The sequence below is a fragment of the Chaetodon trifascialis genome, chromosome 23 (assembly GCF_039877785.1).
Source record: "Chaetodon trifascialis isolate fChaTrf1 chromosome 23, fChaTrf1.hap1, whole genome shotgun sequence".
Taxonomy (NCBI): domain Eukaryota; kingdom Metazoa; phylum Chordata; class Actinopteri; order Chaetodontiformes; family Chaetodontidae; genus Chaetodon; species Chaetodon trifascialis.
The window spans coordinates 6,873,231-6,899,332 of record NC_092078.1 but is presented as its reverse complement, the minus strand read 5'-3'; the positions used below and the strand labels follow the sequence as shown (position 1 = coordinate 6,899,332).

Genomic DNA, 26,102 nt, shown 5'->3' with positions numbered 1-26,102 from the left:
TCTCTTCCTCTCGCCGCTCTCTTCAATTTCCCCTCTGGTTGCTTACTTCACTCACACAGCCGAGAAGCTGTCGCTTGAGGAATCTGGAAAACACCAGCGGGGAATGAGAGGAATTTCTGCTTTTCGCTTTTCCTCAACCACCCCCTCACCCCTTGCTCTCTTTACTTTGGATCCCTCTGCACAGCCGGGCTCTTGAGTTTTCTCTTGTTTCTGAATGCAGCCCAACAATAACAACCTCTCATAAACAATGGGGCTTGTTGATTGGGGGGTTGAGAAGGAGAGTGGCCGCTGCTGGCCCGTACAGACGATTTTGCTGGCAGCGGGCCTCGCAAACGGTCCTAAAAGTCCAAAAGTACAGGCTACATCGAGGACTGTGAAAGATTTAAGGGCAACTTTTAAAATGCACCATCTCTGAAGGACCATAAACACATGCTTTAGTTCTTTCTTAATCTATCTTTCCTCCACAAGGACTTTGATGGACTAAACTCTGAAAGGGGATGCTGGTCAATGTCAGGAAACCACAAAAGTACAGGGGAAAAAAATGTAGTTTTGGAATTCCCTGCTTTTACAGCATCCACGGACTCGTAAAGGGAGCCTGGATTGCATCGGGCAGGATTTTGAACAAGACGACCATGGAGCTTTCCTTTCAGCCGATGGGCAAAACACAGCGCGAGTCACATGCCATTTAAAGAGCCGAGCAACAATTAAACCCTGTGTCTGTGACAGGGAAATGATAATACAGAGTGATGTGTCCTGGAATAACTCTGTCTCTACTATTTCCAGTTTGGAAGATGATACCGCACATTACTGGACATTGTCCCTCATCTGCTGAACCGCTTTTATGACTCTCATACCAACTAAATCAAAATAAAATGTCAAGAGAGATTCTTGTGAATAGAATGGGTAAACAAACCACTGTATTTTATTATAATTTCCTACAGGCCGCATACCAGAGCAAGGCTTTTGGAAATACAAAAGTTTTTCCAAAATATCTAAGATGCACAAACAAAACATTACACAGTCCACTGCCTCATGTATCAACAGACAGGCAAGGAGGGCCCCCTTGTGGACAAAAGAGAACTAGCAGCACGTCATTATGAACGAACTGAAGGAGGAAGTCCAGGTTTTTTTTCTGCTCCTCATCATAATATACTACCCATTAAAGCAAAAACTATATTAACAATAATTTAAAGAATCATATTTTAGTCATAATAGTTTTAATCTTTATTCATATCACTTAAAAAAAAAAACCAACACATTCTGGAAAGCATTCACTCACGCGCACACCATGCACTCATCATAAAGGCATTCAAAGTCTTCATCAGCATCAGTGTCTGGAATCAGTGAAGGGTGAGTGGTCTATGGTCATCATTTTCCCGCAGGCTTGAATGGATCGGACCATATCTTCACACCTTTAGACAAAAAAATAAAACAACCCTTGTCAGGTGTGTAACGTACCTGTTGTGTTGCCTGAAGCATCATAAATAAATCTACTACACGCTCTTACCCACAGGCTGAACATCTGCCTGGTTGATTCCTGTCCGGTTCACCTTCTGGACTTCTCCTAGCAGAGACAGAAGAAGAGTTTAGTGGACGAAAAAATGTCAAGACCAAGATTTTCACATTACAGCTTTATCGTCCTTAACACAGGAAGCTGCCTATCGTTTTCCATCTGTGCTGGCCAGAACTGGCTCAGAATAAAAAGGCTTTCCAATAGATGGAGCTGAGTAAGATATACAGTGAAACCACAACTATTTAGCTAAATGCACGGTTGGTCTGACGATATGTTTAGAGTTTAGGAAAAAGGAAACCTCAGAGTCCACTTAGAAACTCTTACTTACAAGTGTAACGTGAGGTGGACGACTCATGACTATGGCCACATTTAGCCATAAGCTATCCAGACGAGCTTTCGTTAAATGTTTCGGGAACATAAAACCTCCAGTTCATGAAATTGACTTAATGACAAAAGACAGATGAAGCGCCATCCAACAGAGGTTAGCTAACTCAAACGTTAGCCAGCTAGCATATATGTATCAAGCTAGCTAGCTAGAACTACTAGCTTAACGCCACTTTATTTCTCAAGTAAAGCTACATTTATTTTAACTGGAAGCATTAGCATCAGTGCTAAAATGTTCACAAGCAGCAACATGTAACTGACATTAACCTAGACACTGTAAACTGTCTGATTGTGTAACAAATTTTAGATACTTACTGTACTCGTTTTTATGTGTGAGCGGGTAGAAAAATATGGGGTAAAACGCAGCAGCAATAGCCGTGACAAAGCCTCCGAATATAAATGCTATTCTCCTGTTTTTTGACATTTTAATATTGCATCGGCTGTAACACTCTCACCTCCAAATGTACACAGTGTTTATGGTAACTGTTTCCGGTTTAAAGGTCACCCAAATGACGCGCTCACGAAAGCGGTGTTCCGCTAGTTTGGTTTTTCTGGGCTTCCGTACTGACTGACTGTGTTGTCAGAGTCACATGCTGCAGCACAACCATAATACGGAAGTGAGGGTTATGATATGACAACTTATTTAACGCTTCTCTCTTTTGCGGCATAAAAAGATGAGAATTTTAATCGTTTTTACGGTTTTGCTTCACTGCTGTTACCGGTATGGAGTGACGGGCGAAAACAAGCCAATTCAAACATTTGTTATTCCTCACAGTCACATGGATGTTGGCTGGGTGTACACTATTCAGGTAGATTTCTGTCACCATATTCTTAGAAAGGTGTTAAACATGATCAGCATATTGTGTGCAGCCTGCTTTTTCACGGTTTCCTATCACCAAAGCAGTGTTACCCATATGATGAGGATGAATGTGTGTATTTTTCATTTTAAATAACGTATCTCCCACAGGAGAGCGTGCACGCCTATGCAGCCAATGTGTACACCAGTGTGACTGAGGAGCTGTCAAAGGCCAAAGACCGCAGGTTCATCGCTGTGGAGCAGGAGTTCTTTCGACTGTGGTGGGATGCTGTGGCCACAGACTCCCATAAGAAACAAGTGAGGACACACGATGAGTCATTAATCTGCACTGCTGAAAGATAAAGCGAGAGAGTCTTGATAAATCACCTACAAGCTAAACTGGAGCAGCGGTCGAGATATTGATTTTCGTCCCTTTTTTTACAGGCTGAGTAGGTCTCCTCATAAACGTCTTCATGTGTAAAATTGTTGGATTGACCCTTTAAACACAGTGTAAATAACTGACATGGCTTTGCTTTCTAGGTACGACAGCTTGTGAAAGAGGGTCGCCTCGAGTTCATCATCGGGGGCCAAGTGATGCACGACGAGGCTGTAACGGATCTAGATGATGAGATATTACAAATGACAGGTAATGCAACACGTTTCCTGCCCATGCAAATGCCAGTTTGAGAGAATTCACAGCATCCTTTGTTCCTGTGTGTCTCTGTGCTGTTTCAGAGGGACACGGTTTCCTCTACGAGACGTTTGGGGTGCGTCCTCAGTTTTCCTGGCACGTGGATCCGTTTGGAGCCTCTGCAACCACGCCGGTCCTCTTTGCCCTGGCTGGGTTCAACGCCCACCTCATCTCCCGCATTGACTACGACCTCAAAGACACCATGCAGAAAAACAAGGTATTCGCTTGTTTTCTGGGGAGGAAAATTCACAAATTGCACAAACATCAGCACAGATCACTCTGACAACCCAAAGAACACATTTCTTTTGAAGCTGCTTATCATTTAATCTGTATATCTACTTAAAATGGTACAAAAAAGTTGCTGCATGTTTTTTATCTATTATTTCTTGTGCAGGAACTTCAGTTTGTATGGAGAGGTTCTGCTTCGCTGAAAGAAAAGCAGCAGATCTTCACTCACATTATGGACCAGTTTAGTTATTGCACCCCATCGTACCTGCCGTTCTCCAACAGGTAGTCCATGTTTAGACTCTCAGTGGTTCATATAATGTTCCCTATTTCTGAAATCATTCAGCGTCTACTGTATTTTAAGTGTTTGCTGGGACAGAAAAGCGAGCTAATATCAGTCTACCCAAGCTCTGATGCTGTAATTTCATATCCATATTGATAAAATTTGTACTGTTGAACAGACAAACGCCAGAGTTTTCATTAACAGAAAACATATTCTTACATCTCAGCTCTGGTTTCTATTGGAATGGAGTTGCCTTGTTCCCTGATCCCCCGAAAGACGGAGTTTACCCCAACATGAGCCTGCCCGTCACCAAGGAGACAGTGCACGCCTACGCCAAGACTATGGTGGAGAACATCAAGCAGAGGGCTGAATGGTTTAGGACGAACCACGTGCTCTGGCCATGGGTGAGTAAATCGAAACTTACAGTGTACGGCAGATCGCAGCATTTAAAGTCAAAAATACATATTTGTACGCATAGATGGTACTACCTTATGTGTTAAAAAAATAACATTTAACGACTTACTACAGTATGTTGAAAAAAATCGTCTCTGTGTTCAAAAATTTGTGTCGTTAAATTATATATTTTAAAAACGTACGGTAGTAAGTCCATTTTTTCAAAATACGTTATGTCAGTAAATTGTATTTTTTTAAACACATACGGCAGTATGTCGTTGAATTTTACTATTTTAACACATACGTTAGAAAGTCCATTTTTGCAGCATACTATTGTATGTTGTTAAATTTTATTTTTTTAACACATACGGAAGTCATTAGATTGTATTTTTTTAACACATACAGTAGTGAGTGGATTTTTTCCAGCATACTATAGTATGTCATAAAATCTTTATTTTTTAAGACATATGGTAGTATGCCATTAAATATAATCTCTTATCTCATACGGTAGTATTTTGTTAAATTTTATTTTTTTAACACATATGGTAGTAAGTCATTTTTTTTCAACATACTATAGTATGTCATTAAATTGTATTTTTTTAAACACATACTTTAGTAAGTCAGTTTTTGTCAACATACGGTAGTATGTCATTACATTAGATTTTTTTTGCAACATTTTTTGCAACATACTATAGATGAACATGTAACTAAAACCCTTTTGTATTTCAGGGCTGTGACAAACAGTTCTACAACTCATCTGTCCAGTTTAACAACATGGATCCACTAATGAAGTACATCAATCAGAACAGCAAAGAGTTCGGGGTGACAGTCCAGTATGCCACTCTTGGTGAATACTTTCACGCCATCTACCAATCAGATCTTGTCTGGGACCAACGTGGGAGTGAAGACTTTCTACCGTATTCCACCGGTGAGAATCTGCAACAGTCATATAAAGCATCACCTCCTTCACTGAGACACAGTCACTTTTCATGTTGGTGTCATCTCGTAGAACCGCACCAGGCATGGACTGGGTTTTACGCCTCCAGAAATGTTCTGAAAGGAGTGGCACGACGGGCCAGTTCCCAGCTTCACGCAGCAGAGACTCTTTTCACCCGGTACCGAATCAGCTTCCCTGAGGGACCTGTAGCTAAAGACTGGGCCCTGGACAAGCTGAGGATGCTTCGCTGGGCCGTCTCTGAGGTAATTTGTCAAATACGTACCCTTTAACGGAGAGTAAATCAAATGATGGTTGTTCATGGTCAAATACACGATAAAGTTTTGAAAAATATGTTTGTGATTCAGTATTTTTAAAGTGTCACACAGTGATTTACATTATGTTATTCACTGGTGTTTTTAGGTGCAGCACCATGATGGCATCACTGGCACAGAGTCTCCCAAAGTGGCAGACATGTATTTGCAGCACCTCATGCAAGCCATGATGGGAGTAGAGGAGCTCCTGGCTGCACTGTTCCTGCTGCCCCACAACCTCGACGCGCCCAGCATCCTCGGCAGCCGCTACCACAGAAAGGGTGGGCTTGCTGTGTACTTTAGCATGCTAATATTAGTGAAGCATTTCCCCTATAATAACAAAATATGGTCTTTACAAACAACACTTTTATTGTTAAAATAGTCTCTGCTCCCTGCAGTCTTTTGAGTGGACAGACCATTACACCAAACTCCATTCAAAAAACAGGTGTTTTATGGAAAAGCCAAATTTTTGAAAATAAAAGCTTTAGTTGCATCATCACTGAGACTCCCTTCTGATTCGGTTCCATCAACAGGCACCATCAGCACATTTATCATTTATTCAGGAACATCATTAACTAGCCTGTGATAAAGTGTTTGCCATAGACGTACACCTATTCCCCAGCCTGGGCCTACATTATACCATTTTCATCAGTTTTTGCTCACTTGAAGATAAAAATTTAGGCTACTATTTATATAAAAGTCTCCTTAATCTCCTCATGCCAGGTGTTCGGGGTTTGGAGCAGCATGTCATTGTTTACAACCCATTAGCATGGAACACCACCACTATCATCAACGTCACTGTAACCTTCCGCACCGCAGCCGTCTTTGACGATGATGGACAGCCTGTGCCTGCACAGGTAGTGTGTTGCTGTTGTTTTTTTTAATGGAAACTGATGGTAGCAAATGTTTAAATGGTTTGTCATTAAAGAGGAACCATGTAACTGTTACTGATTCAAAAAGTCATAACAAATTAACACTTTTATATCTGTTTTAAGTGGCAAATGAGCATTTATAAATATTCCTTCTCCAGTAAATTGATTTGTTTTGTATTTCAGAAACATATTGTACCTGTAATATTTACTGTAATGATAATAATAATAATAATAATAATAATAATAATAATAATAATAATAATAATAATAATAATAATAACCTTCCTCTGTTACAGATCCAGAGGTCTGCAGAGTCCAATGTGACCTATGATCTTTTCATCATGGTGGAAATCGGAGGCCTTCAGCACAGGAAATACCTGATTAAGTTCTCTGAGAAGCGGTGCTCTGGGAGGTCCAAGTGTGGCTGGACTTACGAAGCTAAAGGGGTTCTGTTTGAGAGACGCAACGTCCGGGACTCGTCGAAAACGGGGAGGAGGCTCCTGCCTGTTCTGAATGAATGTTACAAGCTGATGTTTGACCAGGATACAAACCTACTGCACAGCATCACTTATCTGTAAGCTTTCTGTCGCAGCCCATGCAGATAATCTTAAGTAATATTTGCACAACACAGAAGATAAACACATTATCACGCTCATTCCTCCTGCTGAGATAACAGGCTGTAATGCTTTAGGGTTGTTGCAAGATAATTTGAAGACCGGGATACTTTACTTGCATTTCAAATTTATTACATTATCTATACATTAATTTATTATTTTATGCATTTAGAGCTATTTCTAATTAATAATTTGATCAATTAGCAGAAAAGAAATTGGTAATGGTTAGGAATGTAAGTCATATTTTAAGTAAAAATCCCCAATGCTCACTGGATGGAGCTTCTCAAGTGTAAAAATCTCCTGATTTTCTTGGTCTTTTATGAAAGTAAACTGAACATATTTGGACTTTGGGGCAAAAGAAGCAATTTGAAAAAGTCAAACTGGGCTGTTGGAAATTGTTCACTATACTTTAATGACCAAAAGATTAACCAATAAACCAAGACCATAATCAGCAGATGAATCACTAATGAAAATATTTTTTGTTGCAGATCATAAAAACGCCTTTCTCTTATACAAATGTAACCCTCTGACCTTTGGCCTCTCTGTTATCCTTCAGTCAAGAAAAAAGGAGAATAAGGATGACCCAGGATTTCTGGGAGTACCACGCAAATGGAGATGTAAAAGCAGGGCCCATCTCTGATAACTACATCTTTAGCGCTAACGGTTCTGCTGCGCGGGCCTATAAGGCGGTGGAAATGGATATTATCCCCGGGAAGATTGTGACGGAGATCAGGCAGCGCTTCTACAGGTGGGCAAAATCCACCCGTTTTACTTCTTGCATCTGTCGTGGTTTTCTTTGGGTATCCGCACCCCTAATTGTGACAATTGTGACACTCACTCTTACCCATTTAGAGAGGAAAGTGACCAAGACTACGCCTACTCCATCACCACCCGGGTCCCAGAATGCTTTGGGAGCGGGCCACGGTGTCACAGGCTGGAGCAGACCTACTCGTTGGGCCCCCTCTGTCTCAACACAGAGGTCGTCCTCAGAACCGGCTCCTCCTTGAAGAACAACAGGACCCTGTACACAGATGACAATGGCTATCAGATGATGGAGAGAAAACACAGGAAGTTCACTAAGAACACTTTAGCGAGAGTAAGTTCTTCGGTAAAGTGGACTTTCAAGTTTTAGGACAAAATACTGGAATATGTAGAATAATCTATATATAATGTGCATTTTGCAGAACTACTTCCCAATGGTTCGGACAGCGTACATTGAGGATGACCTGAGCAGACTGGTGCTGGTCACCGACAGAGCTCACGGTGTGTCCAGCCAAGCCAACGGACAACTAGAGGTATAAAAAGGCGTGCAACACACACACACACACACACACACACACACACACACACACACACACACACACACACACTTCTCAGTTGGTGTCTATTAACAAAAGTTTAATTTTTCCCCCGAGGTCATGCTCCATCGACGCCTTTGGAACGACTTTGCCTGGAACCTGGGCTACAACCTGACCCTCAACGACAGCTCGGTCGTAAGGCCCACCCTGTGGATGATGCTGGGCTCCATCAGCACCACCTCTAAGCTTTACCAGAGGGAGGCAATAGAGCTGCAGCACAGACCTGTCGTCATGCCCATAGACCAACCTCGTGAGTGCTTTCAGTTTGGTGCTGCATCACCTCAAAAGCTCTATGTTTTCGAGCAATTAAAAAAATCCCCAATGTCTTGTGCCTTTAGAGAGGCCCTGGCAGGAGAAGGAGCTCAGACAAAGATCTCCTGTGTATCCCGTGGTCCTGCCGCCCAACCTCCACCTGCTCAGCTTCAGCATCCCCGGATGGAACTACAGCTCTAATCACGACGTTCACCTCAGCCACGTTCACTCAGGTCAGCAGGTCCACTCATTTTTAGTGGTTATATTGTGAAGTTTTTATGGCTATTGCTGATTTTTCCTCAGGAAATAGATATACCTTTGTTTGTCCTGGGGATTAAATTTTGTAGGTAAGGATTTGCACTCAGAGCCAGACTACGATCGGGTCCTGTTGAGAATCATGCATCTCTTCGAGGAGGGAGAAGACCCCGAGCTTTCAAAGCCAGTCACCATCAATTTGAAGGTGTTAATGAAAACTTAATTTTCAAACATTTGAACACCATGCTGTTGGAAGAGGAAAGTTTAACTTTTTTCTTTTTCTATGGTCATTTCCTGTGTGAACAGGAAGTTCTGCAGGGCATAGGGGAAGTAAAAGTGCTGGAGGAGCGATCTCTCACAGGAACCTGGGATATCACCAGTCTGCAGAGATGGAAGTGGAAGACTGCAGATCAGTTCGAAACAAGTGAGACCTGCTTTTGGCACTGGCTTTTAAATGCATTTAAATAGACACATTTTATGGAATTTAATTTTGTTGTTTGTGTTTTCTGTATCTCAGACAATGAAAGGTGTTGGAGTTGTGGAGATGAAGCTTTCACTGTCACCATCTCACCCAAAGAGATCAGGACCTTCTTTGTTCACTTTGCCTCCAGGAACTTTTAGGATAAACTGTCTTTTGTCTTCTGTGAAGACAGCCAATCCTTAGACATACAATAAGAAGGCTTTTAAAGATCTGACACTTTGCCACGCTGCTCTTTTTGCACATTGTGTTAATTTGTTGAGAAGCACTGATGTGTTGAGGTATGAGAATTCCCACTTTGAATCCCTGTTCACACTCACTGAATAAAGTGATTATATTTGTCAAATGTCTGATTTCATGAGCGGAGACCAAAAAACACCAAATTGCTCCAGCTTGTTGTTGAAAGTTGGCAACCCTGCCTTAGCTTACCATAAACACTTTGTCCAAGGGTTTAAAATCACCTTTCTACCTGTGCTTTAATCAATTAATGCAAATGTAAAAGCAAGAAGATTCTATAGAGAAATAAGTCCCAAACACTTATGGTAGCACTTTATATCTTTATGCTAGTCTAAGATAATCCCCAACAAGCATTTTTCGTCTTTGAAAAGATGTTCAAAAAACATTCAAAAGTTCAAGTTTTCTTACCGACTATTTGATTGAACGTTCACATTTAGACCGTATTTCACCGGGGGTTTTAAATAGTGACATTTTTCATCCTTTAAAATCCGCAGATAATAGCCTATTATCGTTTTAGAGCCTAACTAAGAAGCCATGTCCAAATTTCCCAGTTTAAAGCCAGTGATAAGACAGCAAGTCCTGCTGAAATATAGTCTAAATGTGAACATTTAACTGTCTTCAGATAATCTGTGAAAAAAACCTTAAATTTTGAAGCAGATGTGAACATATTTTCACCGTTGAGCAAAACATCTTTCCGAGGGGAACATGCTCACTTCTGATCCTATTTTGACCATCTTTTCACCAGTGACTTTACCTGTTTTTTAACTGCTTTGAAACTTTAAAATGCTCTAAAATTAAACTGTAAAACTAGTTCTGGCTATAGGATGACAACTAACCAGCGCATTAGGCTACAAGTTAAGGTTGTCCCTTGGTGCTAGCTAGCTAATTCTTAACAAACGGGGCAAAAATAAAGACTTAAATCCAGAAACTTGTAAGATATAAAACATTTATCACTCTCACGGAGATATTTTAATGTTTAAACTATGTTGGAAATGATATTTTTGCTGCACCGCCTCAACAAAGTCAGACTGTATTGAATTGCTGTGAAATTACAGCACTGAAATGTAGTCCGCCAACATGGCCGCTAGGGGCTTCCATACTCCCGTGGCCAAACCGCCTTCATGCTGCAACAGACGAGGCAACACCCGAGGAGAACAAAACCTCGGTCTGTGCGTGTGTCACCGCCAGGAAAACAAGTCGTAGCAGCAGCAGCAGCAGCACAACGTGAGTCTACGGCCTCGGCATGCCATGATCGCCCGTGAAGGAGACGACGGCGTCTGCAATTTGGTTCAAGATGAGCAGTGTGAGTTTTAATGCGCTCTTTTCTCAGCCGCAGGATTTTGACTCAGTCGAGAGATTATGTCTGAGTCGGCCTGATGCATTTTGTTGGATATTAGGACACGTTTTACTCTTGATCTCTTATTTGCATCCTTTAATGCAAACGAATTAATTGTCGATAGAGATGCAGGATGCTGCGAGGAGGCGTTGCATGTGTTGCTAGGATACTAGACTGGGAGGGGGGCTGATGCGGAGTCAGGATGGAGGAAGATTAAGCTTCAGTGTTAATTTATACATCTTGGCTTTTTGTATGAATGTTTTTTTTTCCCCCTGTCTGACTAGAAAAGAGAGAGGGAGCAGAGGAGGAAACTGCAGCACTTTCTAAGTGACCTGGCTCTGCTCGGATCATTGCAGGTCAGCGCGTGCACGTGCAAAGGAACAGAGTTCATGGGGTCCAACTGTTTCTTGGAAATAATCTTGTTTTTGTTTTGCAGGGGTTTAAATACTTCCAGCCTTGGCTGAGAGGGAAAGAGGAGTTGCTGCTGACGGTCGTTAATGAGGATCTGGTTAGTTTCTGAACGGATAGAAACGCACAGCTTGTGCACTTAAGAAGACAAAGAAACTGAATGAAACTTAAACATTTTCTGCATATATCTGGACCTACTGTGCAGAAAATGCTGCTTGGTTTGACTGTCTAACCTGTCTACACTACACATTTCCTTATGCACTAATCATCATCATCATCATCATTAGTGACTCCACCTGTTGGCCTGTTCTGTAGGGGTGGCGTTCCCCCGGTTTTGTGGTCTCCAGAGCCTCCTCCTACTCCTCCACCAGCAGCTGTAACAGCAGCGATGTCTCCCCCAGCAGCAGCTCCCCCAGCCTGGACAGTGGGGGCAGCTCGCCCATGCCCGGGGAGCGTCCGGTCCAGCGGGACCCCCAGCCACACGCACACACCAAGACACAGCCGCAGACCGCCAGGTGACCGATGCCCCTTTGTGTGTCTGCAAACAGTGAAATGTGCATGTGTTTAGCCTCAGGGGGAGCGCTCAGGGGGGAGCTCGCTCATATTTGTGATTAAACATCCTTTGGTGCATCACTTCCTGTTAAAACAAGGAAGCATGTGGAGATTTTCATTGATGTTTTCATAGTAAGTATTGAAAGAAATCAAAACAAATTAGACCATAAATTATGTGAAATAAAGTGGAATGACAGGCAAAAAGCATTGAACAAAACGCAAACTGAAAATGATCGATGGGAGAAAAACCCTTCATGACTTCAAGAGGCCTCCTGTGTGAAGAAACCAGCTGCATGCATTGCTCAGGTGTGACTTTGGCCCATTCTTCCACACAAACTCTCTTCAAATGTCCTCCGGGGGCCTCTTCTATGAACTCTGATCTTCAGTTCTTTCCATAGATTTTTCAATCAGATTTAAGTCAGGTGATTGACCGGGCCGCTCTAGCAGCTTTACTTTCTTATCTGATCAAACTATGTTCTCCCAATAGTTCATCGCCTTGTCCAAATGTTCAGTCGCAGAGTCTTGCATGCGCAGAGGCCATGGCGGCTCAGTGCATTACTTACTGTGATCTGTGAAACATGTGCATTTACCTGCTGATTCCAGGTCTTAATGAAGCTCTCCACGAGCGGTCCTTGGCTCTTATGCAACTTCAGGTTATTCTTTTGACTCCTCTGTCAGAAATCTTGCAAGGAGCACCTGGTCGTGGCCCGTTTAAGGTGAAATGATTTCCGCTTCCGGATAATGACCCCAGTGGTGCTCACTGAAATGGTCTGTAACCAACGCCATCACTATGTTTTGCAAAAATGAGGCTGCGACAGTCTTGCGGGAGCTCTTTGCTTTTACCCATCATGTTTCTTGTGTGACACCTTGGTAATGGGAAACCTTGTTCTAGGCCATCAGCGAGGACTGAACCAGCTGATATTAAGTTGCACTGATAGGGGGCAGGATTGCGTTCTAAACACTGACAGATTTCAGCTGGTTTCTTGGCTTTTCACGCCTTTTTGCAACTCCTCTTCTTCATGTGTTCAATACTTGCCTGTGTCATTCCACTTTATTTCACATAACTTGATTCATGGACTTATTTGTTTTGATTTCTTTGTATTTGTGGATTACTTGGGTTGTCAGTGACATCTGGTGAAAAATTCATTTCAATAGCCCCATTAGAAATATGCTTACTGACAAAAATGTTGACGTGTTCAACACTTATTTTCCCCGCTGTATGTCATTATTGTGCTGACAATCAGTTGATTGTCAGAGAATTGACTTTAATTATCGATTAGCTGTTTAAACGAGGATGTGCGGGCTTGCTGATGTTTTTTAATGTCCATTCCGGGGCTGCAAGCAACAGTTATTTTCATTGTCCATTAATCTTTCCATTTTCTCAATAAATTGATTAGTTGTTTGGTCTATAAAAATGTCAGAAAATGGTGAAAAACATTGATCAGTGTCTCCCATAGCTGAAGCAGATGTCCCCAAACGCCTTTTTCAGTTCACAACCCAAAAGATATTCAGTTTGCCTTCACAGAGGAGTAAAGAAATGAGAAAATATTCACATTCAAGAAGCTGGAATCACAGAATTTAGAGTTTTTTCTTTCTTAACAAAATTACTAAAGCCAAGATGGCAGTTAATTTAATAGTTGGCAACTAACTGATTAATAGTTGCAGCCCTTGTCCATTCTCTTCATTTATTGCCACTGATACTCTCTCCTTGTTAACTTAATACCTATAATTAGGCTATGGACGAGGCATTTTACTGTGTTTAAAACAGACTCGTGGCAGCTCTCCTGGACTCAAACTCATAAACTCAAACAGGACACAATGTCTTGCATTGCAGACCTCGGACACAAACACATTGATTGACGTCTTTCTGTGTCCTCAGGGACCCCAGCAGCGAGGAGCATCTCCTCCCGGCCTCCCCCAGTGAAAGAGAGATAGCGGTGCCTGTAAGTAAAGTGCCTCGGCCAGACTCTTTGACTTCCAGCGTTAACTCTCACTCCGTCCCACAGCCTCGACTTTGTCCCTCCAACAGGAGGTGAACTGCACTCTGTTTTTACTGGCCGGCTACGTCAAGTACGGACGGCCCTACGCCTGGATACGCTCCAATCACGAGCGCCTGGTCAACATCGGAGGCACCGATTCGATGGTCAGGGACACGCCCATGAAGCTCAAGTCCATCGCAGACTGGCAGACGCGAGGTATGGAAACAATGTGAGGAATCCAAACAGGTGACAGTTATTGTTTCACTGCAAGGATTCAATAATTACACCATTTTCCATGAGCTAAATCAGATGCAGATGTCTTTGCTCGAGTTGAACCTTCTTAAAAAAACACTACTGTGTGCTGTGGATTGGGTTTGTGGAAAAAGCTCTAGGTGCTTTATAAACATCGCAATGCACTGCGAGACTTAGACAAATGTTTAGCACAGTTTTGTGGGGTTTTTTCCACTGGGTTATGGTTGTGTTTTTTCAGGTATTCGCGTGTGGGACATCGTCAGTGAGCTGGTGTGCCTGTGCACCGTTCCCTCTCCCTCTAACCCCTTCGCCCTGGACATGCGTTACATCAAAAGCCTTCCCCTCCCTGACCGATTCCTCGTCACGGGCGCCCTCCTCAACTTCCTGGAGATGTATGTGGTCTATGGGAACCGGGACGAGTTGCACTATGACAAAGGTGGGAAATGTTGGAGCGCAGCGGGGGGTGGGTGGGGGGGTGGTGTCAGGTTTTTACTTTCATGTTGTCTCTGCTGGGTGTCAAGAATTTTCCCAAAGAAAGCAAGCAGCAAAAGCAGCACATTATCTGATTTTAATCCACTATTTTTGCTATTGTGGCCAGCAGGGGGTGCTGTTTAGCTATATCACAACAGAGTCAGACTGCAGCATTCCTCCTCCACACTCAGCTGCATTTTTAGGCATCAGTGAGTGTTTTTGACAGTCTCCCCTCCTTTCAGTGGTAGAGGAGGTGAAGCCTCTGAGGCGTCTGCATGTCCAGTCCCTGCTGGAGCTACAGCGACACAGAGAGAGCTCCGGGCTGGCCAACAGTCCCACGGCGCAGGACTCCGCCGGAGAGGAGTGACTGGCTGTTCGTATGCGATCCACGTGAAGATGAGATGTGCACTTTTGCTGGCTTCTTTAGAAGAAAAGAGGCCACAAATGGGTTCAAATGTGTGAAATCTCATCAGGACTGTAAATACATGTAGATTTGTTTTAATATTTTTGTGTTTGTGCTGTGGGGTGTTCAACGGTTTTATTTTGCAAAGAGATCTAATGTGCGTTTATGTAACCGGAAGAGAGCTCAGCTGTTTGCTTCAAGGCCGTCCAGCTGGGGCTGTATCTGCATCTTTGCTACAGCTGGAAGGTGGTCACATGTTATGGGAGTTTATGAAAATGTGAAAACACTGAAGAAATAACCCTGGGAAATGAGTCACATGACTGAGATTAAACATCCCAGGACCTCTCTGAATGTCTTGCCCTGCCACCCCCGAACCGCTCAATCCCGCTCGCTCGCACACACACGCACACACAAACTTAACGACAGGAATTCTGTTTTCTTCAGGCCAAATATAACATTTTAAAAAAGCTGACTGTTCAAGCCTGGAAACAAAATCTTCAGCGGGGTCAAAGGCTGCTGACGTGAAAGCCGCTTAAATATCTGCCTTCTTGAAAGTTACAGCAACACACACAGACAAAATGTTGTATAAAACGTTTTAATATTTCATAAAATACATATTTAATTAAATATGTACAACGACGTAAATCAGTACATTGATAAAATACGCCTTGAAGCAGGCACATGTAACCCCTTTTGTGAGAATGGGGCTGCGCCATTTGTAACTGAAAAGATAGACCACGAGTACAAAATGTTAAAATTAACTGATAAAAACAACCTAGTGGCACATCAGTCAAAACACCCTTCCTGCTTTAAAAAAAGAAACCGTTCTAGCTTAGTTTTGGTCAGAAATCACAAAAAGACAACTTAATGGTAGCCTCGGGGTGTGCTACTAATCCGAACGTCTCATTTGTAAACCTAAAGACAGAAATCGGCATCATGGGGGCATGTTACGCAATACTGCGCATACCCATGCCTATAAAGCATCACTCGAGGGAGTCAGGGCACCTTTTATGGCTCTGCTAATGCGAACAAGTCAAGGGCTCAGTGTTACAAGCACATTGTAGCATCTACTGACGAGGCTGCTCAATATGCAAAGTCACGGTTGGACGTGGGGAAGAATTTGGGGCTTTTAAGAAGACCCTTCGTCTCAGATCCCCTCTCTTGGAATGCAGGTGCATGGCCACACATTCCACACAGAGGCTCCACATGGGAACACAGCGTTCCCAGTGTTCGGACACAGACCGAGCCTGCGAGTCGCGGCCGAGGGCGTTTTTCCACATGGATGCAAATAATTTATCACGGTGGACAGATAGGATCTGGGTTGTTTTGTTTTTTGTTTTTTGCAGGATGCTGCTGAGGGACATAAGGGGAGGACTTTGTTGACCCTGCAGGTTCTAGTAGGGACTAGTTTTCTCCTCCCCATTTATAATGCAGGTGCTGGGCCTGTCATACAATGCATAGAAGCTGCTGACCTCTTTAAATGTAGTAAGAAATTACAAAACTGATGTGTTCAGAGGCCAGTTTTACAGTTAGAAATGTAGCTCAGGGTTACTAACTGCATTCATGTGCATTCAGACTATGATCAGTTTTACTTAATGTTTGTACGACCTGCATTTATGTCATCTTGGCAAAAACTCTCAGAGCGCGGATTAAAAATGTGGTTTTGTCCACGTCAAAGATAAAGAAGCGCGCTCGCTCGTGCCACAGGGTTAAAAAAAAAATCAAATCAAATCATCACGACCTGTCACAGATGTCAGTTAAATAAAAATCAGCCGACAAAAACGAGCTCTCGTTGTCTTTTTCCAGTTGTCATCTGTGGGTCATTTGGCCAGCAGCTGCTATCGTTGGTTTAACTGCCTCTTTCCGACAGACCCAACTCTTCGGTGGCTTAAGTGTCGAGTAGACGACTTAAAGACAAACAAGCCGACCAAATGAACAGTCCTGGAAAAGAGTCCTCGCTCAGCGGCCGACAGGTGAACAAAAGCAGCCGTCAGCAGCGTTTTGCGCAACACTGGACGCCCCAAATTCACCACTTCAAAGCCTTCAAGTCCATACGCTCACTGATTACGCCAACATCCTCTCACAAGCAGAGTCCTCATGTGTCCAAATACGGACTCTCCAACTTCCCGGTTTCATCCCCTCTGTCCTTCCTGCTGTCTTGTAATCGCTCCCTCCCCTCCCGTCAATGCTGTCATCCTTGAGGTTGTCGTCGGGTTAACGTGTTTGAAGGGTTCAGTTCCAGCTGTCAGAGGCAGATCCTCTTCTGCTGATGGCCCTGAGGGGGCTGCGGGACACCGAGCCCCTCTTCTTCCAGCGAACTGAAAAGAAAAGGACGGAGAGTCAGCGACACTGCTGTTTAAATGTTAATAATGAACATCCAACCAGTTTGTCAACCTTGGCTCCAAAGTGTCCCAGTGAGGCTATTCATTTACTACTCCCAGCATCAGCACTGGGTTTTCATTACTTTCTTTAAATGTGCTTGTTTCAGCAGGGCCTTATCTTTCTAAACAACTTGAACAGCAAGAGAGGTGAGTGTGATGAGGACAGTGAATCAGCAGAATGGTTCATTAGTCACACACATTAAAGAGCCTTTTGGTTTAGAGCAGCCAGTCCAGTCCATGGGGCCAAAATGCAGTAACTTCACATTTGATCAGAATATTCTGACATTACAGTCTGATTTTTGGGAACAAAACCGCTTGTCAGACTTTCAAGAACTAGAAAATTATTAAAACCAAAAAGGTACGGTGACTGTAATCCCTAAAATTAAGGCTGGCAGGGCTGAAAAATGCCTCATATTATACCACATGCAGAAATAAGTCAGGAAAACTAATGATGATGGAGGAAAAAGTAACACAAAAAGCTAAAAAGGTAATTAGCTTAGCAGAGTAAACATCACCTCTGCAGCCTCTGAATTTAGTGGAATTAACATTAACATGTGATCAAGCTACCTTTAATTCACATATTTAAATGTATTTCATGAAAAAAGGATTTTTTTTAACTAGCTCGTACCATAAAAATGCATTAAATTACAATTTCACCACTTATAAACACAGTTCGGCTGGTAGCCTCAAACGTCACTGTTTGCGCAGCCGTTTCTCTCTCGTCTCTTGTGGTCTCACCTTTTCCCAGGCTGGCAGGCAGCGTGGAGCTCTTCGTGCTGGCGGGAGAGCTGGACGACTCCTCGGCTCGTTTGCCTCCTGGCTGCAGCGTGGCCGAGCCGTCCTGCCAGTCGCTCAGCGCCCGCTGGAAAGAATGCGCCAGGCAGGCCGTCATGTCTCGAGCCCGCTCGGCCCGGCTGCACCAGAACACCCGACACTGCAGCTGCTGCCCGTGGTGTCTGCAGATGTACAGGAAGACGTTTGGCCGGTTGGCGTCGGCGGCGCAGTACGCAATGTCCTGCAGGTACGTCTTAGTGAGCTGCCGACCTGTACTCAGTTCCTTGACCTCCACGTATCTTGGGCGCACCACCAGGGCGTGATCTTTGCTCAGCTTCTTCCCGTTAGCGATGCCTTCCAGCAAGTGGCTAATAGCGTCCTGGGCCTGCTCTCGCTCCAGAGAGAAGATTTTCTCCGTGCCCAGGTAGTGGACCTTGAAGAGAGGGTCACCATGGGATAAAGACTCGGTGCGGTCGCGGCGAAAGCGCCTGCGCAGCGCCGCAGGAGAGTTCTTAAGAGTCTGCATGATGTGAAAAGTGCTGAGGGACATTGTGCGTTTCAGGCTGGGTTTGGAGGCAGTGTTGGCTGAGGTGTATCTGCCGGTGGTCAGCTGGTCCTCTTCAGAGCCTCTCCCACTCTTCCACCTTTCTTCTATAAATGGAGCGTAGTTGCATCCACTGCTTTTATCTGAAAGGAGGCAGATGAAGACGTTGACGTTAGCGGATGCATTTTTAAAGAAGCTTGAATCATTGAGCGAGACAGATGCTTGCTCTTTGGTCAGAGATAAATAAGATGAAAGAAGTCCTGGAAATTGATTATTGGAGTTGATTTTCTTATGCGTGAAGCAACTCTGAAGTTTTTGGGCAATCTCGCGATTTCAACCACTGGTTGAGGAGAACAGGCGGTCAGCACGTCTCGTACCGCAGCGTGGAAAACAAAGGCCACCAAACAGGATCAATTACGAAGGTGACGCATTCAGTGAGGAACACTCATTCACCAAAGACATCAGCCATTAATTATTTACAGTCAGGTTTGTCTTGGGCTTTGTCCTCTCAGCAGCGAACTGGAAACATGCCAAAATAAATGAATGTGCTGTAACGCACAAAAAGGAATCGCAGGTCGGCCCAGATACAGCAGCCTTCTTCAAACTCAACCCATGCCAAGTATTTCAAACTACACACATATCATTAGACGATTACTTGGAGGACTTGAGGACTTCGGTGACCTTGCTAACCCACATCTTATGCAACTTCCACATCTGGCCTCCCATTGTCTCCCATCCTACAAACCCACAGAACCTCCCGTTCTCCATTGTGTTACACTTTATTTTTTCCCCTTTCTCTTTTCTTGGCCATTCTTTCAACATCCTAGCTCCGTCCTCAGAAGCGAGCTGCAGAGAGAACCACCGACTGTTCCAAGGTAGTGGCCATTGTTAGTCAACCCCCCGTGCAGGAAGCAGCTTTGCATTCCCCCCTAAATATTTCTCCTACAAACAATGGCATGCTTATGTGAGTGTGTCACATCACAGAAGGGATACAAGTTGACCTAGAGCTTGGGCTGACCCAGGACTCACACATGCTGTACAGTTACACATGTGGGTTACAAGCACAACTTTCACTGGGAAACACGCACACACACAGATACAGTGGCTGCCTACTTTGCATTAAGCAGATGCTACCCAATATCTCTGGATTTCCCTGTCGCTGACACAAAGCTGAGCCCAGTAATGGAACGAAGGCAATCCAAATTTGCATTCAGGTACAAGCTCACGTGCAGGTCTGGATAAACAAATATCCTTCACATGCAAAGAACTGCTGGATCTTAACAGTTCATCTTGCTGGAAGGAGCCTTTGAAAGTGGACATAACATTTCTACCTATAATTGAGCTTGAACAGCCAATTATGTGGACAGATTGCTGCCCCATACAAAATAAAACAAATATAGAACAGAAATATGTCAGCTAAGACGCGACATTAATGATCCGTTAATGTCAGGAAGCACCCAACAAGCCATAGCTTCGATGAGCCACAGACGAACGGAGTTCAATTCACCTGATCTAATAAGCAATTGATGAAGCACTGAAAAACACTTTAAAAACCTTCTCATGGTCAATTTCTTTAAGCCGAATTACTCAACAGAGCCTACTGATTACTTTCCCAGATCAAAAACACGCGGACCGACGCAGATTTTGGAGAAAAAGCGAGATGACTTTAAATTTGTGGATTTTTGACTGGGGTTCGGCGAGCCCCGCAGCGTCCCGTCAGAGTCCTCACTGCGGGACGAAAGCGACTGCCACACTGTCAAAAACAGTTATATTTCTCTACAATTTTCTTCTACAAATGGATCATAAACTATCACTGAATTTTAGGCATGTTATTCAAATGTGTACTTTTCCATAATGAGTCTTACCTGGCCACAGTTTCATGCAAACGATGTCCTCGTGCTCCTGAGGTGAACGGCAGAGTCCCGTGCTCTCGCTGGGCAGGTGGAGGTCTGCTATCCTGCACGTTCACGTACAGCCAGACTGACTGTCTGTGTACATGTATGAAAAAGGAGACTCAGCGACCGGAATCGAGGAACGCTTTCAAGTTAAATTTCAGGTTTGTGCGAGCGCTCAAAGCTCCTCGTGCGCAAAAAAATCGACTGTGAGACGAAGACAGGCTGTTTAGCTATTGACTGAATCATGCTCTCCTATCTCTGCTCTCTGTATGAGCTGATTGAATCACGGAGCGCGTGGGAAGATCGTTTAAACAGCGTAGGCGCGAGCTCGTCACACACGCGGACGAGCAGTTGCGTCTGAGCAATGAGCGGGCTGGTTGGTGTGGAGCCGAGGGGGGGCTGGTCGTCATGATTTACAAGGGAGCACGGATTTATAGTGCATGGCGGGATTGATAACAGTCGAATAACATTTAGTCTTTTACCGTCATTGCTGTTTTAAGGATGATTTATGACGTACCTCGTTTATTTACATATTTGCATACATATTTATCCCCTTCTTGTTGACGCCTTCAGTTTATGCCTCCTTCAGTAGCTTTAAGATGTTAAAATCACGTGTGACAGTGTCATACTGTACTTTGGATCTCCATCAGAATTTAAAATAAATAATTAAAATGTGGGTTTGACAATGTTTGACTGCATGTTGTAATGATCGGTCCAAAAGCTGGACAGTGTTGAAAAAACAGCATAAAGTTGTGCAAAATAGTCTTTGCCTCATTGTCTAAGAGTGGCAAAACAGCCTGATTCTGATTTGTTAGAGGCTATCATGCATGTAGCATTTATTTGAATTTTCTATCACTCAACCAAACAGATAACTTCAGCACCAGTTGAAAGGCTTTGTTTACATGAATTTTGACGAAAACATTATATTTTTGCATTAACGTGATTAATGAAAATGGCAAAAATGTGGGCTTTTATCACAGCGTATTAGTCATCATCATTTCAGACACTGTGCTCGACCAGCTCAAAGTTTACTCTGTAAGTACAATACGAGGCTGAGGAAAACATCTGAAAGCCACTACCTTTCATTGCCATCACATTGCGTCACAGCCTGTCTCTAATGGGGATCGCTGGCCTCACGGGTTCAGATCTGCTTCAAGTGTTTATTCAGGGGGCATTTTGAACAGTGGCAGAGGGAAAAACTTAAGCGGTTCCATGTGTGTGTGTGTGTGTTTGAGCATCTGTATGTGTGTGCGGCTGGGTGTGCCTGACGTGGGGAAACAGTAGGGCCCCTGTTTCTTCTGGGTTTGGCCCAATAACAGTTAAGTTCTGAACGTCACACTCGCCTCAGCGCCTAGCGGGACACAGTGGAACTATTCTTGGAGCACCGGTGACATAATGGAGCATCTCAGACGGGCACCCACCCTCCCTACGTATCTCACAGCGAGCAGCAAGAACAGAGTCAGCATCCAAACCGTCGCATAGGCAGGAGTGCAGCTGCAGCTCTTGTTGATGCTGCATTGGAGGTACAGTCTGTTTGGTGCTCCCATTGACGGAACCATTCAGAGAGCGCAAACATATAATGAGGTCTTAGTTTCCCCATTTGATTGGTAAAGCTGTCAAAGCACTATTCAGACGGAAGAACGGTAGAGAAGTGCCGTACACTTCATATCTAATCCCCCTTAAAGCATTCAGTGTTTATTAAAACCAGTTAGCATTGTATTTTGTTTGGCATGTTTAACAAGACCCAGCAAACATGAAATTCATCCTCGCTCTAATATGAATCATGGGGCTGAAAAATTGGGTCAGAAATGAGTCTGCCCAGCTGTAATCTGGTTAATATTCCTAGAGAATAATTAGCCAAAATGCATTATTATCAGTGGGTGTGCCACCAGAGCAAACACCGATTGTTCAGAAACTAATTCAAATGTCTTGATTGCTTGATTGTAACTGAAACCAACAAGTTTACAACTCTCGCAGGAGGCCATTAAAAGTCATTGTCGGGAAACAAAGACAGTTTCTGACTACAAGGCAGGATGAAGGAGAGTAGCCAGTTTAGGAAAACACATAACACTTCATAATAAAACGGCTCCTTGAACGGTCAAAGTCAACACGGTTCCATGGGAGGAAATTTGGGGATTTTGAGAGACAAAATCACAGTACGTACTCATAACACATCAGGAGCAAGTCACTGAGAAAGGGAAAATGAAACGTTTGTTAATGAGATTAGTTTTTAATTCACACTAAAGATATGGAATAACTGACCCAGACTGAGAGGTTATTCCAACAGAAAACCAGTGAGTCCTACAGACCAGGGTCACTGCTCCATGAAGCAGGTTTACAGTTATCTGGGTTGCTTTTCCTCTCTGATCAGTTGCCATCATTTTCACAGGGGTGTGACCTCTGTTCTGGCTGTCATGAAGTGTCTTGAGAAGTTGAACAGCGATGTAAGACTGCTGTTGTTGGAAGTGAGGCAAACACAGAAATTTTAGGAAGTGAACTGACAATAACCGCCATCCATTCATGATAGAAATGTTTTATGCTCAGTTCCCTTTTTCTAAACTGCTGTAAATCAAATGGCATTGCCGTTTACTGATGTGTATCCACAGCGGCTCGGCTTGTGAACAATGAAGGCAGTGGGCTACTTGTTATCTGCCCCTGGCGACATTACAAGTGTTATGAAACGAATGTCTTAAACAATGAACTTTTACTTTGGTATGATAATTATCGTAACTGTCAATTATCTTTTAGCTACTTTGCAAATGTGGATGGTTGCGTCATTCTATTGGCTGGTCAGCCCAAGAATTGGCCCAGACTGAAAGATCTCAACAGCTATTGGATGGATCCGGACAAACATTTGAGCTGTCACTCAGGGCCTCCAGTGGATGGAGCCTCCTGACTTTGGTGATCCCCTAGTGCCACCATAAGGTCGACATTTGTGGTCTTTATTTAAATATCTCAACAATTGTTGGATAGGTTGCCATGAAACTTGGTATTGATAGTCATGTTCCTCATAAAATCATTATTATTTTTGTAATACTTCTTATTTAGTGCATCATCAGGACAAAAATTTTATTTATTCAATACTTCATGACCACATACCTGAAAAAAAAACAACAGTCCCATCAGCTTTACTTTGTGTTAAGTGCTAAGTAGCAAATGTTAGCATGCTAACACGCTAAACCAAAAGAGTGAACATTATACCATTTATATCGCACTTGCTTAACATTACTGCATTAGCTTTGTCATTGAACATGTTAGCATGCAGGCATTCGTATTACAATAAGTGTCGCTGTGCCCATGTGCAGCCTCACAGAGCTGCTAGCATAGCTGTAGACTTTTGGCCTGGTTAATATTCCTGCAGCAGGAGAATTTGTAGCTATGTAAATGTCAACTCTCAGACAGAGCACAGTCTATTTTTAGACTCCACAATTATCCACAAGACATTATTATCAGTGGGTGTGCCGCTGTTACAGACACACCCAGTTGTTCAGAAACTAATTGGCAGCCATTAATTCAAATGTCTTGATTGCTACTTGTGAGTGAAACCAACAAGCTTACAACCCTCTCAGGAGGTTATTACAAGTGTGAAGGAAAGGACGAAGGAAAATGGTCTGTTCAGGAAGGCACATTATAACACTGCATGACAAAACAGCTCCTTGAATGGTCAAAGTCAACACAGTTCCAGCTGGGTGGAAATTTGGGGATTTCGAGGAACAAAATCACATTGTGTACTTTCAAGACGACAGGAGCAAGTCGCTGAGAATGGGAAAATGAAACGTTTGTTGATGAGATTTAGTTTTTAATTCGCACTAAAGGTTTAAAATAACTCACCCAGACTGAGAGGTTATGACAAATCTTGTGAATCAGAGAGTCCAGACCAGGGTCTCTGTTCCAAGAAGCAGGTTTACAGTTATCTGGGTTGCTTTTCCTCTCGGATCAGTTGCCATCATTTTCACAGGGGTGTGACCTCTGCTCTGGCTGTCATGAAGTGTCTTGAGAAGCTGAACAGGGATGTAAGACTGCTGTTGTTGGAAGTGAGGCAAACAGAGAAAATTTAGGAAGTATATTCACACTAAATGTGCTCCTTTGGAGTGCAGATGCCATTGGCATGCACTGATGTATATCTACAGCAGCTTGGCTTGTCAACAATGAAGGCAGCGGCACACTTGCTATCTCCTGCTGAAGCAAAAAGCACATTACAATCTGTCCCTGGCACCATTACAACAAGCGTTACCAAACAAATGTCATGAATTAACACCGTGATTTGATAACAACCGTAACTGTCAATCACTTTTTAGCTACATTGCAGGTGAGTATGGCTACGTCACCCATTGGTCCTGACTGAAAAATCTCAACAAGTATTGGATGGATTGGAAGAAACATTTGTGCATGTTGTACCTACACAGTACAAAATAAACCAATCAAACAATATCCTGTACTGTGTTGTTGAATTATGTGCTCGTTTCAGCTTTGCGGACGCTTCCATTCTCAGTCAATGAAAGTGATGTTAGTTTCCAGTTGGCTCCAGTGTCCACGCGTGCTGGAAAATTTCACGTCATCTGATTATGGACCCTATTTTCCCATCTTTTTGTGTCTAACTAATAAATGGAGACAATAATTTTGGAAGGTTTTTTTTTCAGTTTTGAATGAGAGCACTGCAGCTGGCAGCCATGAATGTAATCACACTGCGTGTTTGCACACCGCCAAAGTAAAAGTGTTTCTTTTTTCCACTGACAAACTCACATTGTTATAATAAGAAGAAGAAAGAAGAAGAATGAACGTACTTTTATTATCACATCACACAGAGTTAGTTGCACATTACACGCCACGCTTCCCGTGAAATTATTTTCTCCGCATTTATCCCATCCTCGGTCTGTCGATCCTCCGCGGCAGACCAGGAGCGGTGGGCTGCCCCCGACGCCGACGTCACCATTGGTCAGGTGGTGATCTTCTTGCATGTTTTTAGTGGGGGTTATTTAAGGAGGAAACCCCGGGTGAACACGGGGAGGACATGCAAAGTCCACACAAAAAGGCCCCCTGGCACGGAAGGCATGGTGGAGGACACGCCACCAGCGCCCACAGCGGGATTCCGGGGGTCTTCTAGCTGTGAGGCGACAAGTATTACCACTTGTGCCACCGTGCTACCCTACAAATAAGTGTCTGACATTATCATGTAAAGAATCCATACAGAGATTCTTCTTTGTTGATGAGTAAGATCTGTTTTGCTTAAGCAGAAACAGCTGTTGTAGCGCTGTCGCCAAAGCCACCAGACTCCATTCAAAAAAACAGTAATTTTAGCATTTTTTAAAAAACCTCTTCAAATGCATCAAAAACAACATAAAACTCGACAAAAACCTTCTTGGATCACATTTTTAATGTTTCGGCTACAATTACTAACTCTGGATTGCTTGAAATAAACTTTCAATTCACCGAATGGGGAGAGGAGCGAGAGCTGGCTGACGTCAGAGAAGCGGTGGAGGAAACAGCACGTTGAGTCCGAATGTTTAA

The 26,102-nt window shown here is 43.4% G+C and overlaps 4 protein-coding genes across 4 annotated transcripts; 2 read left to right on the top strand and 2 right to left on the bottom strand.

The window, feature by feature from the left end:
* Window positions 1-1,200: 1,200 nt before the first annotated feature.
* Window positions 1,201-2,384, bottom strand: smim20 (small integral membrane protein 20). Its single transcript, XM_070993509.1, has 3 exons — window positions 2,213-2,384; window positions 1,508-1,564; window positions 1,201-1,412 (listed from the first exon to the last, which is right to left on the bottom strand). Exons 1-3 carry the CDS (start codon window positions 2,319-2,321, stop codon window positions 1,369-1,371), a joined length of 210 nt encoding a protein of 69 aa, XP_070849610.1. The 5' UTR covers window positions 2,322-2,384; the 3' UTR covers window positions 1,201-1,368.
* A 119-nt stretch (window positions 2,385-2,503) lies between these two features.
* On the top strand, window positions 2,504-9,706 carry man2b2 (mannosidase, alpha, class 2B, member 2). Its single transcript, XM_070993138.1, has 19 exons — window positions 2,504-2,706; window positions 2,865-3,011; window positions 3,234-3,339; window positions 3,429-3,601; window positions 3,779-3,894; window positions 4,119-4,296; window positions 5,015-5,213; window positions 5,295-5,485; window positions 5,643-5,814; window positions 6,257-6,390; window positions 6,702-6,979; window positions 7,576-7,767; window positions 7,872-8,115; window positions 8,204-8,314; window positions 8,435-8,627; window positions 8,716-8,862; window positions 8,977-9,089; window positions 9,191-9,308; window positions 9,402-9,706. Exons 1-19 carry the CDS (start codon window positions 2,572-2,574, stop codon window positions 9,503-9,505), a joined length of 3,051 nt encoding a protein of 1,016 aa, XP_070849239.1. The 5' UTR covers window positions 2,504-2,571; the 3' UTR covers window positions 9,506-9,706.
* A 946-nt stretch (window positions 9,707-10,652) lies between these two features.
* Window positions 10,653-15,787, top strand: LOC139351538 (uncharacterized). The gene is made up of 8 exons (XM_070993480.1): window positions 10,653-10,902; window positions 11,220-11,291; window positions 11,372-11,443; window positions 11,659-11,858; window positions 13,775-13,838; window positions 13,925-14,090; window positions 14,365-14,562; window positions 14,840-15,787. Exons 1-8 carry the CDS (start codon window positions 10,894-10,896, stop codon window positions 14,962-14,964), a joined length of 906 nt encoding a protein of 301 aa, XP_070849581.1. The 5' UTR covers window positions 10,653-10,893; the 3' UTR covers window positions 14,965-15,787.
* Window positions 15,580-20,874, bottom strand: LOC139351539 (low density lipoprotein receptor adapter protein 1). The gene is made up of 3 exons (XM_070993481.1): window positions 20,565-20,874; window positions 18,120-18,842; window positions 15,580-17,318 (listed from the first exon to the last, which is right to left on the bottom strand). The coding sequence occupies exons 1-3, from the start codon at window positions 20,578-20,580 to the stop codon at window positions 17,233-17,235; spliced, it is 825 nt and encodes a 274-aa protein (XP_070849582.1). The 5' UTR covers window positions 20,581-20,874; the 3' UTR covers window positions 15,580-17,232.
* Window positions 20,875-26,102: the final 5,228 nt, after the last annotated feature.